The 13,219-nt window shown below is 40.6% G+C and overlaps 1 protein-coding gene across 4 annotated transcripts in view; it reads left to right on the top strand.

Annotated features, from left to right (window-relative positions):
• KIF27 (kinesin family member 27) overlaps nt 1-13,219 on the top strand; it is an 85,862-nt gene that overhangs the window by 69,976 nt on the left and 2,667 nt on the right. For all 4 annotated transcript variants that reach the window (XM_011953971.1, XM_011953972.1, XM_011953969.1 and 1 more), the window contains 2 exons: nt 2,752-2,950; nt 10,038-10,202. In XM_011953971.1, coding sequence (XP_011809361.1) covers nt 2,752-2,950; nt 10,038-10,202 — 364 coding nt within the window. The remainder of the gene's footprint in view (nt 1-2,751; nt 2,951-10,037; nt 10,203-13,219) is intronic.

Raw genomic sequence — 13,219 nt, 5'->3', positions numbered from 1 at the left:
GAAGTCCTTTTTGAAAGTTTTTAAAACCAAAGAATTTAAGTTATATTCCTTGCTCATTATTTCTTGGATGTTTTCTAGATTTGGATGTTGCTACCTGGCACTCATGAAAAATCAAGGGCCCTCCAAGTTTTGATTCCCTTTCCTTCATTGCTGTAGGGTAGAGGAATCTGTACTTTCTCGTAATGTATTAGTTGAAATGAAGATGAAGTGGTGTATCAGTGGCAAAGATAATAATAGATTTTAATTAACCTGAATGTGCGTAAATCAATTAAAATGTATTTTTTACAGATTAAATCATTTTCTGATCCAGAGATGTTTCATAGCATTGAGAACTATATCCATCTTTTCTCTAATGTCTTTTCCACTTAAGATATATATTATGAAGTGTTAAACAATGAGATAACTCTTTTCTCTGAAAAGTACATTCCATTTATGGGAATATCTGACAATTAATGAAAAATGAAACACTGATATATTAAAATTAAGTCCTAAGGCCGGGCGCAGTGGCTCATGCCTGTAATCCCAGCACTTTGGGAGGCTGAGTCAAGAGAATCATTTGAGCCCAGAATTTGAGATCCTGTCTCTACAAAAAATACCAGAATTAGCCGGGTGTTGTAGCATACACCTGTAGTCCTAGATAGTTGGGAGGCTGAGGCAGGAGGATCACACGAGCCCAGGAATTTGAGTTTGTAGTGAGCTATGATCATTACTGCACTTCAGCCTGGGGCAACAGAGCAACAACCTGTCTCCAAAAAATTAAAATTATAATTCTGTAAAATAAGAAGAAAAATGAAAAATGTTATGCACAGCCTCCTCTTGGATAATCATCATCAGTAGTAAGCTACTGTTACTGTTATTGATGAGAGTGCATCCTATTGTTGCATGTTTGGAGGTTAGAAAGATGGTGGAGTCCTTTGATATAGATAACTCTTTATGCTGCTCTTTTTTCTTTTTCCCCTGAGACGGAGTCTCACTCTGTTGTCCAGGCTGGTGTGATCTCGGCTCACTGCAACCTCCGCCCTCTGGGTTCAAGCAATTCTCCTGCCTCAGCCTCCTGAGTAGCTGGGATTACAGGCATGTGCTACCATGCCCGGCTAATGTTTGTATTTTTAGTAGAGATTGGGTTTCACCATGTTGGCCAGGCTGGTCTTGAACTCCTGACCTTGTGATCCTCCCGCCTTGGCCTCCCAAAGTGCTGGGATTACAGGTGTGAGCCACCGCACCTGGCCCTTGTGCTACTCTTAAAGCAAGGCCACCTGGCTAAGGTCAGTGGATTTTCTGATCCTGGGAACCCTTGTATTAACGATTATTTTTCTGGAGAGGTCATTAGATAATTAACAAGTTCTGTGATGTAGACATTGTCTGAAGTATTTTTACTTCACATCAGCAGGGAAGAATCCAATAGACAAAATGCATAACATGGCTGGGTGTGGTGGTTTTGGGACACTGAGGCAGGAGGATCCCAGTGCTTTGGGACACCAAGGCAGGAGGATCACTTGAGGCCAGAAATTCAAGACCAGCTTGGGCAACATAGTGAGACCCTGTCTCTATGAAAACGATTTTTAAAAAAATTAGCCAGGCATGATGGCATGTACTTGTGCTCCCAGCTATGTGGGAGGCTGAGATGAGAGGACCACTTGATCTCAGGAGTTGGAAGCTGCAGTGAACTATGATTACACCACTGCACTCCAACCTGAGGTGACAGAGTGAGACTCCATCTTATCAACAACAACAAAACATCCAAACTGTCACTTATTTATAACATCCATTCTGGAGTTTAAACTTGGAATTGTCTAGATGTTTCAAGAATCTTTACCCTCTCACTATCCACTTAGACTAGAGAAATAAAGTTACAGAATTATTAAATGTAAACCACATAGATTACCTTTAAGAAATTATGGAAGGGTGATTATTAGAGCAACAGTACATTAAAAATGAAAGGGTTGGCTGGGTGTGGTGGGTCATGCCTGTAATCCCAACACTTTGGGAGGCTGAGGCAGGTGGATTACAAGGTCAGGAGATCCAGACTATCCTGGCTAACACGGTGAAACCCCATCTCTACTAAAAATACAAAAAATTAGCTGGGCGTGGTGGCGGGTGCCTGTAGTCCCAGCTACTTGGGAGGCTGAGGCAGGAGAATGGCGTGAACCTGGGAGGCGGAGCTTACAGTGAGCTGAGATTGCGCCACTGCTCTCCAGCCTGGGCAATAGAACAAACTCCATATCAAAAAAAAAAGTAATAGGAAGTGTCATCAATTCAGAATTCCAACAAATTCTTTTTTTTTTTTTTTTTTTGAGATAGAGTTTTGCTCTTGTCACCCAGGCTGGAGTGCAATGGGGCGGTCTTGGCTCCGCCTCCCGGGTTTAAGCTATTCTCCTGCTTCAGCCTCCCAAGTTGCTGGGATTACAGGCGTGCACCACCACACCCAGCTAATTTTGTATTTTTGTTTTAGTAGAGATGGGGTTTTACCATGTTGGTCAGGTTGGTCTCAGACTCCCACCTCAGCCTCCCAAAGTGCTGGGATTACAGGCATGAGCCACCGTACCTAGCCTGAATTCCAACAAATTCAAAAGGCTGTTAGGTTGTTTTGTGAATATGTTGCAAAGCATTTGCCTAAGGACCCAATGCCTGGCAGGAATCATTTACACTATGGAGATTAAGGAAGTTGATCTTTAAGTAGCCTAAGAAAAGTAGATTATTATATTAGCTTATCTAAGACACACTTCACAGGTCAAAATATGTATTTGCTAGGTGGTGAATTTGCGAGAAGCTGAACGGAAACAACAGTTATATAATGAAGAAATGAAAATGAAAGTTCTGGAACGGGATAATATGGTTCGTGAATTAGAATCTGCATTGGACCATCTAAAATTGCAGTGTGACCGGAGACTGACCCTCCAGCAAAAGGAACATGAACAAAAGATGCAGTTGCTGTTATATCATTTCAAAGGTAACTTCCCCTTTTTGACAGTTAGGTAAAGTCAATGTGTAGGTGGGGGTACTGAAGGAAGACAGGACAGAATTTGATCACTTAAAAGCTCAACATGTTTAAATAGTTGCTACTTGTCTAAGTTTTTGGGCTTTACATGCTTTAGTTGCCGCATTTTGGGACAGTTGACTTTGTTGTAGGGCTATTCGTGCTTGGAATGCCATGCCTTCTGCCTGCCTCCAGTATGCACATAAGAACTGCTACAATCCTGTCAGCTTGTTGTTGGTCTAGTCTTTATGTAGAAATGTGGGATTAATTCCGGCTTTTTGGTATACAGTTGAATTTTTTTTTATTTCCCAGGGATATAATACTAGCATATTTAAGTTATTTTCCACTCACAAAATTAAAGTGATAGGTTCTGTCATATTCCTAGTTATATTTCTGGTTATAATTGTCAGTTAATTATAAAATTTTATGCACTAAAGTTATATCTTGGGTCAAAATTATACTGCCATTGATGGGCACGTACCATTATCAGTGAGCAGTAGTTCACCACCAATTCTGATAGAAAACTCTCAGAGTGATCTGGCCTCATTTTACCTAGGCATATGGCCAGTATACAAACAGCTACTATGGCAGCAAAATCATTGTTAGGTGATACTGTTACTCCTTCAATTCAGGCTGCTTAGTCTTGATTCTCATAAACCCATAGCTGAAAATAGATCAAAAGGGATCTGGAAGAAGCAACCTGAGTAAGCAGAAAACTGGAAAAATCTGTGAATTTGAGTGTTGAGGCAATTTGCCTCTAAGTTAATTCTGTCACTGGTTAATTAGCAACCAGTTGCCTAATGACAATTTCCTTGCAAGATCTCATACATCATTACATTCAGACATGTTCTCCTTACCTTAGTTTAGTTCTGAAACTGATATTTTAATATTTTTTAAAGTGACTGGGATTATACCACAAAAGTTCATGCTATGGCCAAATAAGAATATATAAAAACTTGGCCAAACACGGTGGCTCATCCCTGTAATCCCAGCACTTTGGGAGGCTGAGTGAAGAGGATCGTTTGAGCCCAGAAATTCGAGACCATCCTGGACAACATGGCGAAACCCCATCTCTACAAAAAATACAAAAAACTAGCCAAGCGTGGTGGCACGTGCCTGTAGTCCCAGCTACTTGGGAGGCTGGGATGGGAGGATCACCTGAGTCCCAGAGGTTGAGCCTGCAGTGGCTGTGGTCACACCACTGCACTCCAGCCTGGGTGACAGAGTAAGACCCTGTGTCAAAAAAAAAAAAGTAAAAAAGTCATTCATTTCTATAGCTGTACAAATTGTTCATAACAAAGTTGTGGCTGGGTGCAGTGGCTCATGCCTATAATCCCAGCATTTTGGAAGGCTGTGGTGGGAGGCTTACTTGAAAGCAGCCTGGGCACCATAGTAGGACCCCATCTGTATTAATCAAGGATCTCTAAAGGGACAGAACTAATATATATATACACACACACACACACACATATATGAGATATATAGGATACATAAAATATATAGGATATATATAGGACATATATATATATATAAAAATATAAAGGGGAGTTTATTGTATTGACTTACACAATCACAAGGTCCCACAATAGGCTGTCTGCAAGCTTGAGGACCTAGGAAGCCAGTCCGAGTCTCAAAACTAAAGAACTTTGGAGTCTGATGTTCGAGGACAGGAAGCATTCAGCATGGGAGAAAGATATAGGCTGGGAGGCTAGGCCAGTCTCACCTTCTTATGTTTTTCTGCCTGCTTTATATTCATTGGCAGCTGATTAGATGGTGCACCAGATTAAGGTTGGATCTGCCTTCCCCAGCCCACTGACTCAAATGTTAACCTCCTTTGGCCACACCCTCACAGACACACCCAGGATCAATACTTTGCATCCTTCAATCCAATCAAGTTGACACTCAGTATTAACCATCACAAGTCCCTCCCTTGTCAACTTGAACTCGTGTATACACATCTCCTGAGATCATACATAATCTTCAAATAAAGACAATAATAAGGTTATAATTACACCTAACATAATACAGCTGTCCTTCGTACAACCAGAAATGCACCAATCCCCAACCCAAATGCTATTACATAAAGTTAACAATACTTAAATGCTGATGTGAAGTCAATAAATCTTATGTCACGTGATAAAGGAAAAGGAAATAAAATGAAGATATTTTCTTCGTACAAGTGTATACATGCACAAACATGTTTTTAACAAAATGAGGAAATATGACAGTTACAGTCCTCATTTCTGCAGCTGGTCACGTGGTCATAGCTGGTATTGATGACTACCTTCTTCTGCTACCCATTCTGTATTCCCTTTGCCTTCAGCAAACACCTCAGCAGGTTGTGGGTTTTTTTCCTAGTGGAGTGACCCAACCCTTCATTCCTGAAGGGTCTGGACCATTTGTAGTCCTGACTGGATTGGGCTGTTGTAGTTTCCCATTGACCTTAATCACAGAGCATGGTAATATTAAGCGACGCCCTAATGGATCTCCTGTATTTCGTGCATACTCTTCCTTACTTCTGTTATGGAGTAGTAGACTGATTTCATCTTGATAGTCCAGGTCACCCAGCCAACACTGTAACTCCCTTCTTAGCCTGTTGACTTAAAGGTAGGTGGAGCCCAAAGTGTCCAGGTGGCAATCTTAACTTTTAATTGTGTGTCTCCTGGTGGCTGTGTTCCTTCCTCTGGAACAAAGACCTCTAGGCCAGCAGAACGTAATGCTGCGGGAACAGAAAGCAAAAATGTTGCTAGTGGATCACTAGGGGTGATGGTGGGTGGTGCCACTTCCACTTCCACCCCTTGGTCCCTGGACCCATGAATCCTGGCTATGGGAGAAACAGTATCATATACTGGATGCTGATGCAGAGCATATACGGCCTTCTGGAGAACTTTGTCCCAGCCCTGCAAAGTATTATCATCTAGTTGGCATTGTAGTTGTGACTTCAAAAGGCCATTCCACCGTTCTGTCAATCTAGCTGCTTCAGGATGATAGGGACCTTCATCCTGTGAATGACCAGTGAATCCCATGAGCATGAGCGCACTGCTGCACTTCTTTAGCCATGAAGTGAGTGACTTGGTCAGAGGCAATGCTGTGTGGAATACCATGACAGTGGATAAGGCATTCTGTGAGTCCACGGATGATAATCTTGGCAGAAGCATTGCATGCAGGATAGGCAAACCCACATCCAGAGTTAAGTGTCTGTTCCAGTGAGGACAAACCTCTGCCCTTTCCATGACAGAAGAGGTCCAATATAATCAACCTGCCACCAGGTAGCTGGCTGATCACCCTGAGGAATGGTGCCATATTGAGGGCTCAGTGTTGGTCTCTGCTGCTGGCAAATTGGGCACTCAGCAGTGGCTGTAGCCAGGTCAGCCTTGGTGAGTGGAAGTCCATGTTGCTAAGCCCACATCTCTGCCACCATGGCCACTTTGTTCATGGGCTCATTGGGCAATGAAAGGGGTGGCTGGGGAAAGAGGCTGAGTGGTGTCCACAAAACAGGTTATCGTATCTGCTTGATTATTAAAATCCTCGTCTGCTGAGGTCACCTGTTGGTGAACACTCACATGGGATACAAATATCTTCACAGTTTTTGACTACTCAGAGAGGTCCATCCACATATCTCTTCCCCAAAATTGTCACCAGTTTTCCAATCATGCTTCTTCCAAGTCTCTGACCATCCAGCCAAACCACTGGCTACAGCCCATGAATCAGTATATAACCGCATATCTGGCCATTTCTTCTTCCATGCAAAGTGCACAACCAGGTGCTCTGCTCGAATTTCTGCCCACTGGGAAGATCTCCCTTCACTGGTGTCCTTCAGGTATGTCCTAGAAAGGGGCTGTAGTGCCGTAGCTGTCCACTTTCAGGTGGTGCCTGCATATTGTGCAGAACCATCTGTGAACCAGGCCCTAGTCTTCTCTTCCTCTGTCAACTGGTCATAGGAAACTCCCCATGAGGCCATTGGTGCAGGCTGGGGAGAGAAGGCAGGGTGGTGAGTGGAAACCATGGGCATTTGTGCCACTTCCTCATGTAACTTATGCCTTCAGGACCTGCTTGAGCCTGATCACATATATAGCATTTCTATTTGATGATGGAATGCTGCTGTGCACGACCCACTTTATAGCTAGATAGGTCAGAAAGCACCCCGTTCATGATGGGCAGTTCAGGTCACATGGTGACTTGATGACCCATAGTCAGACATTCAGTTTCCACCAAAGCCCAGTAACAGGCCAAGAGCTATCTCTCAAAAGAAGAGTAGTTATCTGCAGAAGATGGCAGGGCCTTGCTCCAAAATCCTAGAAGCCTCTGCTGTGATTCACCTATGGGGACCTGCCAGAGGCTCCAAACAGCATCCCTGTGTGCCAATGACACCCGAAGCACCATTGGATCTGCTGGGTCATATGGCCCAAGTGGCAGGGAGCTTGCACAGCAGCCTGGACCTATTTCAGAGCCTTCTCCTCTTCTGGACACCATTCAAAACTGGCAGCCTTTCAGGTCACTCAATAAATGGGCAAGAGTAACACACCCAAATGAGGAATGTGCTGCCTTCAAAATCCAAATAGGCCCACTAGGCGTTGTGCCTCTTTTCTTGGTTGTAGAAAGGGCCAAATGCAGAAACTTATCCTTCACCTTAGAAGGAATATCTCGACAGGCCCCACACCATTGGACCCCTAGAAATTTTACGGAGGTAGAAGAGTTCATCATTTTCTTTCATCACTTTGCCCACTGAACTTAGGGGCAACCAACCAGCTTCATTATGTTCCTTGGTTCTCCACATTTGGTCAAATTTATTACATACAGAGTCACTAAACTCCTTGCCTCTCATGAGCAGTGAATCAGGAATGTCAAATGCATTTATTTTGCATAATTCCCTAAACAGTTCATGCGAAGGACTATCAGTGTTCTCCATACTATGAGGAGTAGAGTCCTTAGCATTTTTGGGTCTAATCAGATTAAGCAGCCAACTCCAGAAACCCCAAAACCAACAAAAGAACTCCATCCTTAATATTCTGTTCCTCTAGAACCACTCCTGGTACCAAAACCTGTATTAGTCAGGGTTCTCTAGAGGGACAAGGGACAGAACTAATAGAAGACATATATCTACCTATATAGCTAGATATAGATAACTATATAAATATATACAGATATCTATATAAATATATCTATATATATAAATATATCTGTCTACATATATATATAAAGGGGAGTTTATTATTAACTTACACAATCACAAGGTCCCATGGTAGGCTGTCTGGAAGCTTGAGGAGCAAGGAGAGCCAGTCTGAGTCTCGAAACTGAAGAGCCTGGAGTCTGATGTTCAAGGACAGGAAGCATCCAGCATGGAGAAAGATGTAGGCTGGGAGGCTAGGTCAGTCTCGCCGTTTCATGTTTTTCTGCCTGCTTTATATTCGCTGGCAGCTGATTAGATGGTTCCCACCAGATTAAGGGTGGGTGTGCCTTCCCCAGCCCACTGACTCAAATGTTAACCTCCTTTGGCAACACCCTCACAGACGCAGTCAATACTTGGCATCAATACCTGACATCTTTCAGTCCAATCAAGTTGACACTCAGTAGTAACCATCACACCATTTCTACCAAAAATTTAAAAAATTAAACCAGGTATGGTGGTGTGTGCCTGTGGTCCCAGCTACCCCGGAGGCTGAGGTGGGAAGATTATTTGAACCCAGGAGGTTGAAGCTGTAGTGAGCCATGATTGCACCACTACACTAACCTGGGCAACAGGGTGAGACACTGTCTCAAAAATAATAGTAATAGAAAATAAAATTAAAAAGTTATAACTGACAATGTTAGTAATTCATGAATTTTCTAATTTAAACTGAATATCAGACATAAAATTAAGCTGATTTATATGACATACTTTATGGGGATTCTGATTTATGATCTCATTCATTTTAAGTATTTTTTAAAACAAGATGATGGACTAATTTAAAATATACAAATATACTTAAACAAAATTCTATAAAACAGCCAATTGTAACCAAAGAAAATCACAAACCAGTAGGATCATTTTATAAATATGCCAGTAGGAGACAGTAGGTCTGAAATTACGTTTTTTCTGAAGGTTAGTAAACTGGATTTCACTGGTTCAAGAGCATAACCCAATGGAGACAATGTTAGATATTCATAAATATTAATGAAAATATTAATAAAGTTTCTAAACTTTATTACCTGTAAACTTAAAGTTTAGAAACTTGGTATTGTGGCATAAACTAGAACTTTATGCTGGATTATATTCTCTCTTCTTTTTCTGTGGTGTTTTCCTTTGTGATTTAATCTTTATGGCCTCTATTAACAGGGCTTTGTTTTTGTGGGGGTTTTCCTTGTATATTTCTTGGGCCTATAAATCCTAGTCATATGACTTTTTATATAACCACAGTTCCTGGTATAAACTTGACAGAAGATACTAAAGCAGCCAATGGACAGAGTTCCAAACATGAACTTTTTATAGAAAACACCTTACTTCTGGTGTTCTAAGGATAGGTCTAGTTGGTAGCTACTGCAAAAAAATTCTTATGAAAGTGTGAGGGTTGGTAGGGGGTAGGATTGAGGGGACTAAGGGCTCAGTCCTACTTTGGAAAATTTTGCACGCAGAAAAATCCAAATTGTGGCTGAAAACAAACCCATTCAGGTAACAGATACGTGTAACATGGGTATATAGTCCAGGGGCTGTGTTAAAACATAATTTTGCAACCGGGCACGGTGGCTCATGTCTGTAATCCCAGCACTTTGGGAAGCCGAGGCGGGCGGATCACGAGGTCAGGAGATCGAGACCATCCTGGCTAACACGGTGAAACCCCTGTCTCTACTAAAAATACAAAAAACTTAGCTGGGCGTGGTGCCAGGCACCTGTAGTCCCGCTACTCGGGAGGCTGAGGTAGGAGAATGGTGTGAACCCGGGAGGCGGAACTGGCAGTGAGCCGAGCAGCTCGCGCCACAGCACTCCCGCTTGGGCGACAGTGTGAAACTCTGTCTCAAACAAAAACATAATTTTGCATCATTTATTTAAAACTTATTTTAAATGCAAATTTTTGTTGTATAGAACAAGATGGAGAAGGCATTATGGAAACTTTCAAAACATATGAAGATAAAATCCAGCAGTTGGAAAAAGATCTTTATTTCTATAAGAAAACCAGCCGGGATCTTAAGAAGAAACTTAAGGAACTGGTAGGGGAAGCAATTCGGCGGCAACTAGCACCATCAGAATGTAAGACTTCTAGTGTTGTCACTCTAACACTGTTCTCTAGCATTTGGTGAAGTCATGCCAGCTTTGTAGTGTAGCCTTTATCAATTGATTGGGTTACTTAGGATTGATACTTCTGTTTGTCTCTGTAAACAAAAATCGTTGCCTAAGATAGAACCACATGAGAAGTGAATGAATGAACAAATTTATAGATGCAAAGGAAATGATCAATTATTGATTGTCTGCCATGTGCCAGGTGCTTGTAGACCTTAACTCATTTACTACCTAAATTAACTCTATAATCTAACATAGCTGTTGTTTTCCTATTTTATAGTAAATTAAGCCTTCTGATATCATTAAAAAAGGTGTAAGGTAGATAAGAGTAAAAGTATGTATTTTTAAGATAAATCAGGTCTTTTTATATATGACCCCTGGAAATTAAAAAATATAATAGGAACTATTTTTAAGACAAAGATGTTTCCTTGTATAATTATATGTAGATATGTAGATTTAGTGCATTCCTAAATGAAATAACATATGACAAAATATTATACTTTGCAAAAGTAAAAAATACTATGAAGATAATATGTTGCTGTGATTAAAATATACCTTCTTTAAGATAGCTGAATAGAGAGGAATCAATATTTCTAAAATAATAAAGTCTACATTGTATAAAAGAATTAGCTAATAATTTCTAATAATTCTAATAACTTAATTCTAATAACTTCAGTAATTTAAGTATGGTTTATGAAAAGTTGACTTTAAAATCTTTTAGGCACACACTTATTTTTTACCTGGAAAGAAAACTACTTAAAGATGGGCACACAAGATGTAAGAAGACCAGTGAAAAATAATATGGATGAGCAATGAAGTGATACATGCTGAATATGTAATAGAAGTAGAATTGGTCAGGTGCGGTGGCTCACGCCTGTAATCCCAGCACTTTGGGAGGCCAAGGTGGGTGGATCACTGGAGGTCAGGAGTTCAAGACCAACCTGACCAACATGGTGAAACCCCGTCTCTATTAAAAAATACAAAATTAGCTGGGTGTGGTGGTGCATGCCTGTAATCCCAGATACGTACGAGGCTGAGGCAGGGGAATCACTTGAACCTGGGAGGCTGAGGTTGCAGTGAGCCGAGATCACGCCATTGCACTCCAACCAGGGCAACAAGAGCGAAACTCTGTCTCAAAAAAATGCTAACTTATATTTGTGACATTTATCATGTATAGACATTTTCAAAAATAATTCCTTTTAGCCCCCAAACTCAGGATAGGCTGAGGTCTGCTAACTCCATTTTCAGATGAAGCCACTGACGCTTAGAGAAGGCAAGTGACTTGTGGACAGAACAATAACTATAACATAGTCAGTGTTGTCGCTCATCTTCTGACTGCTGGTTCAGTATTCCAAGATAAAAGTTGCCTTAGGATAAAGATGTGATACAAACATACAAATCCTGCCAAAGAGATTATACTTTCTGATTCTCAGTATACAGAGATGCTTACCAATACAGAGGTGCTTACCAATATAACTCATTTATTTGAAATACTGCCGGCTATATATAGCTAAAACTTTTAACTTGAAACATTACTTGCCAAAAATTAAAAAGTAAACAGGTATCAAGTAAGAAACAGAATAATCAACATAAGACCACTTTAGCTTTTAAAAAAAGTCTACTGTCAAATTTGAGATATCTGATATTAGACATCTAGCTTGTAAATGGCCCATGTTTATGCCACTGAGTCTACTAGACATTTCTTTAAAATGACAATGTGATATACAGGTTTAAGAAATCTGGATCTTCATCCTGCTCTTTAACCAAACACACAAATCTAAAACATAGTTAATTTTGGAGAGGTGTACAATGAGAATAACACTGTTCTGACCAACTAACCCAAGGAGTCTAGTCTTGATAATAACGTTGGAGATACTATTTCAGCTAATTTGCTATTCTACCTAGAAACATTTAAAATACTTCTATTTTTGGCTATAAAAAGCAATGTATAGTCATTATAGAAAAATCTGAAAATGAAAAAAACAAATCAGTTATAATCCTACCCACATTTGAGCATAATTCTTTTCATATTTTCCCCATGCTTTAAAATATACAGTTGCAACTATATCCTGTCTCATAATGCTACTCTAATATAATGACATGAAACAAGGTTTGTTTGAATTATAAAATGTAGCAATTTATATCCAACTCTGAGTTCCAGAAAGTGTTTTACATGCTTAATAATCAGTATCCTAGTTAATAAATAACTATCTTGGTATTTGGTGCAGTGTTTTTTCTTTGTTTGTTTTTTGTTTTTGAGATGGAGTTTCATTCTTGTTACCCAGGCTGAAGTACAGTGGCGCTGTCTCAGCTCACTGCAACCTCCACCTCCCGGGTTCAAGCAGTTCTCCTGCCTCAGCCTCCCGAGTAACTGGGATTGCAGGTGCCACCACCAGGCCCAGCTAATCTTTTGTATTTTTAGTAGAGACCATTTTGGCCAGGCTGGTCTCGAACCCCTGGCCTCAGGTGATCTACCAGCCTCAGCCTCCCAAAGTGCTGGGATTACAGGCGTGAGCCGCTGTGCCTGACGGTTCAGTGGGTTTTGATAGAAGACTGTCTACAAGACTTATATTTTCTTTGAATATTTTTGGCATTTTCAAATTGCAGAAAAATTCATCTTTTGACTAAAATATCTTGGGTCACTTGATGGTCATCCTATGTTACAGTTTTCTAACATGAGGATAAAATCAGTTTTATATGAACCTGCATTCTCTCTATTTATATTTAAACCTATCCTCGTATCAATTTAAATCACTATAAAACTATGTGTAAGGATAATAGAGTCAAAAGATCTGGGTTGGAATCCTTACTTCTTTCACTAGTTGTCTGACCTTGGGCAAATTAATCTTTCCCTAGTTGGTTCCCTCAATTATAAAATTCTGGAAGAGGGAAATTTTCTTGTGAAGAATCCAAGTGGGCTTTGGAGTAAGCCTCAGCAATCAGCCTCTTTTCTTATGATCTTTTGAAAATAAGATGTCTTACTCCTT

This window comes from Colobus angolensis, unplaced genomic scaffold (assembly GCF_000951035.1).
Source record: "Colobus angolensis palliatus isolate OR3802 unplaced genomic scaffold, Cang.pa_1.0 Scaffold379, whole genome shotgun sequence".
Lineage (NCBI taxonomy): Eukaryota > Metazoa > Chordata > Mammalia > Primates > Cercopithecidae > Colobus > Colobus angolensis.
Note: the sequence above shows the minus strand (reverse complement) of the source record. Positions and strands in the feature narration are given on the sequence as shown.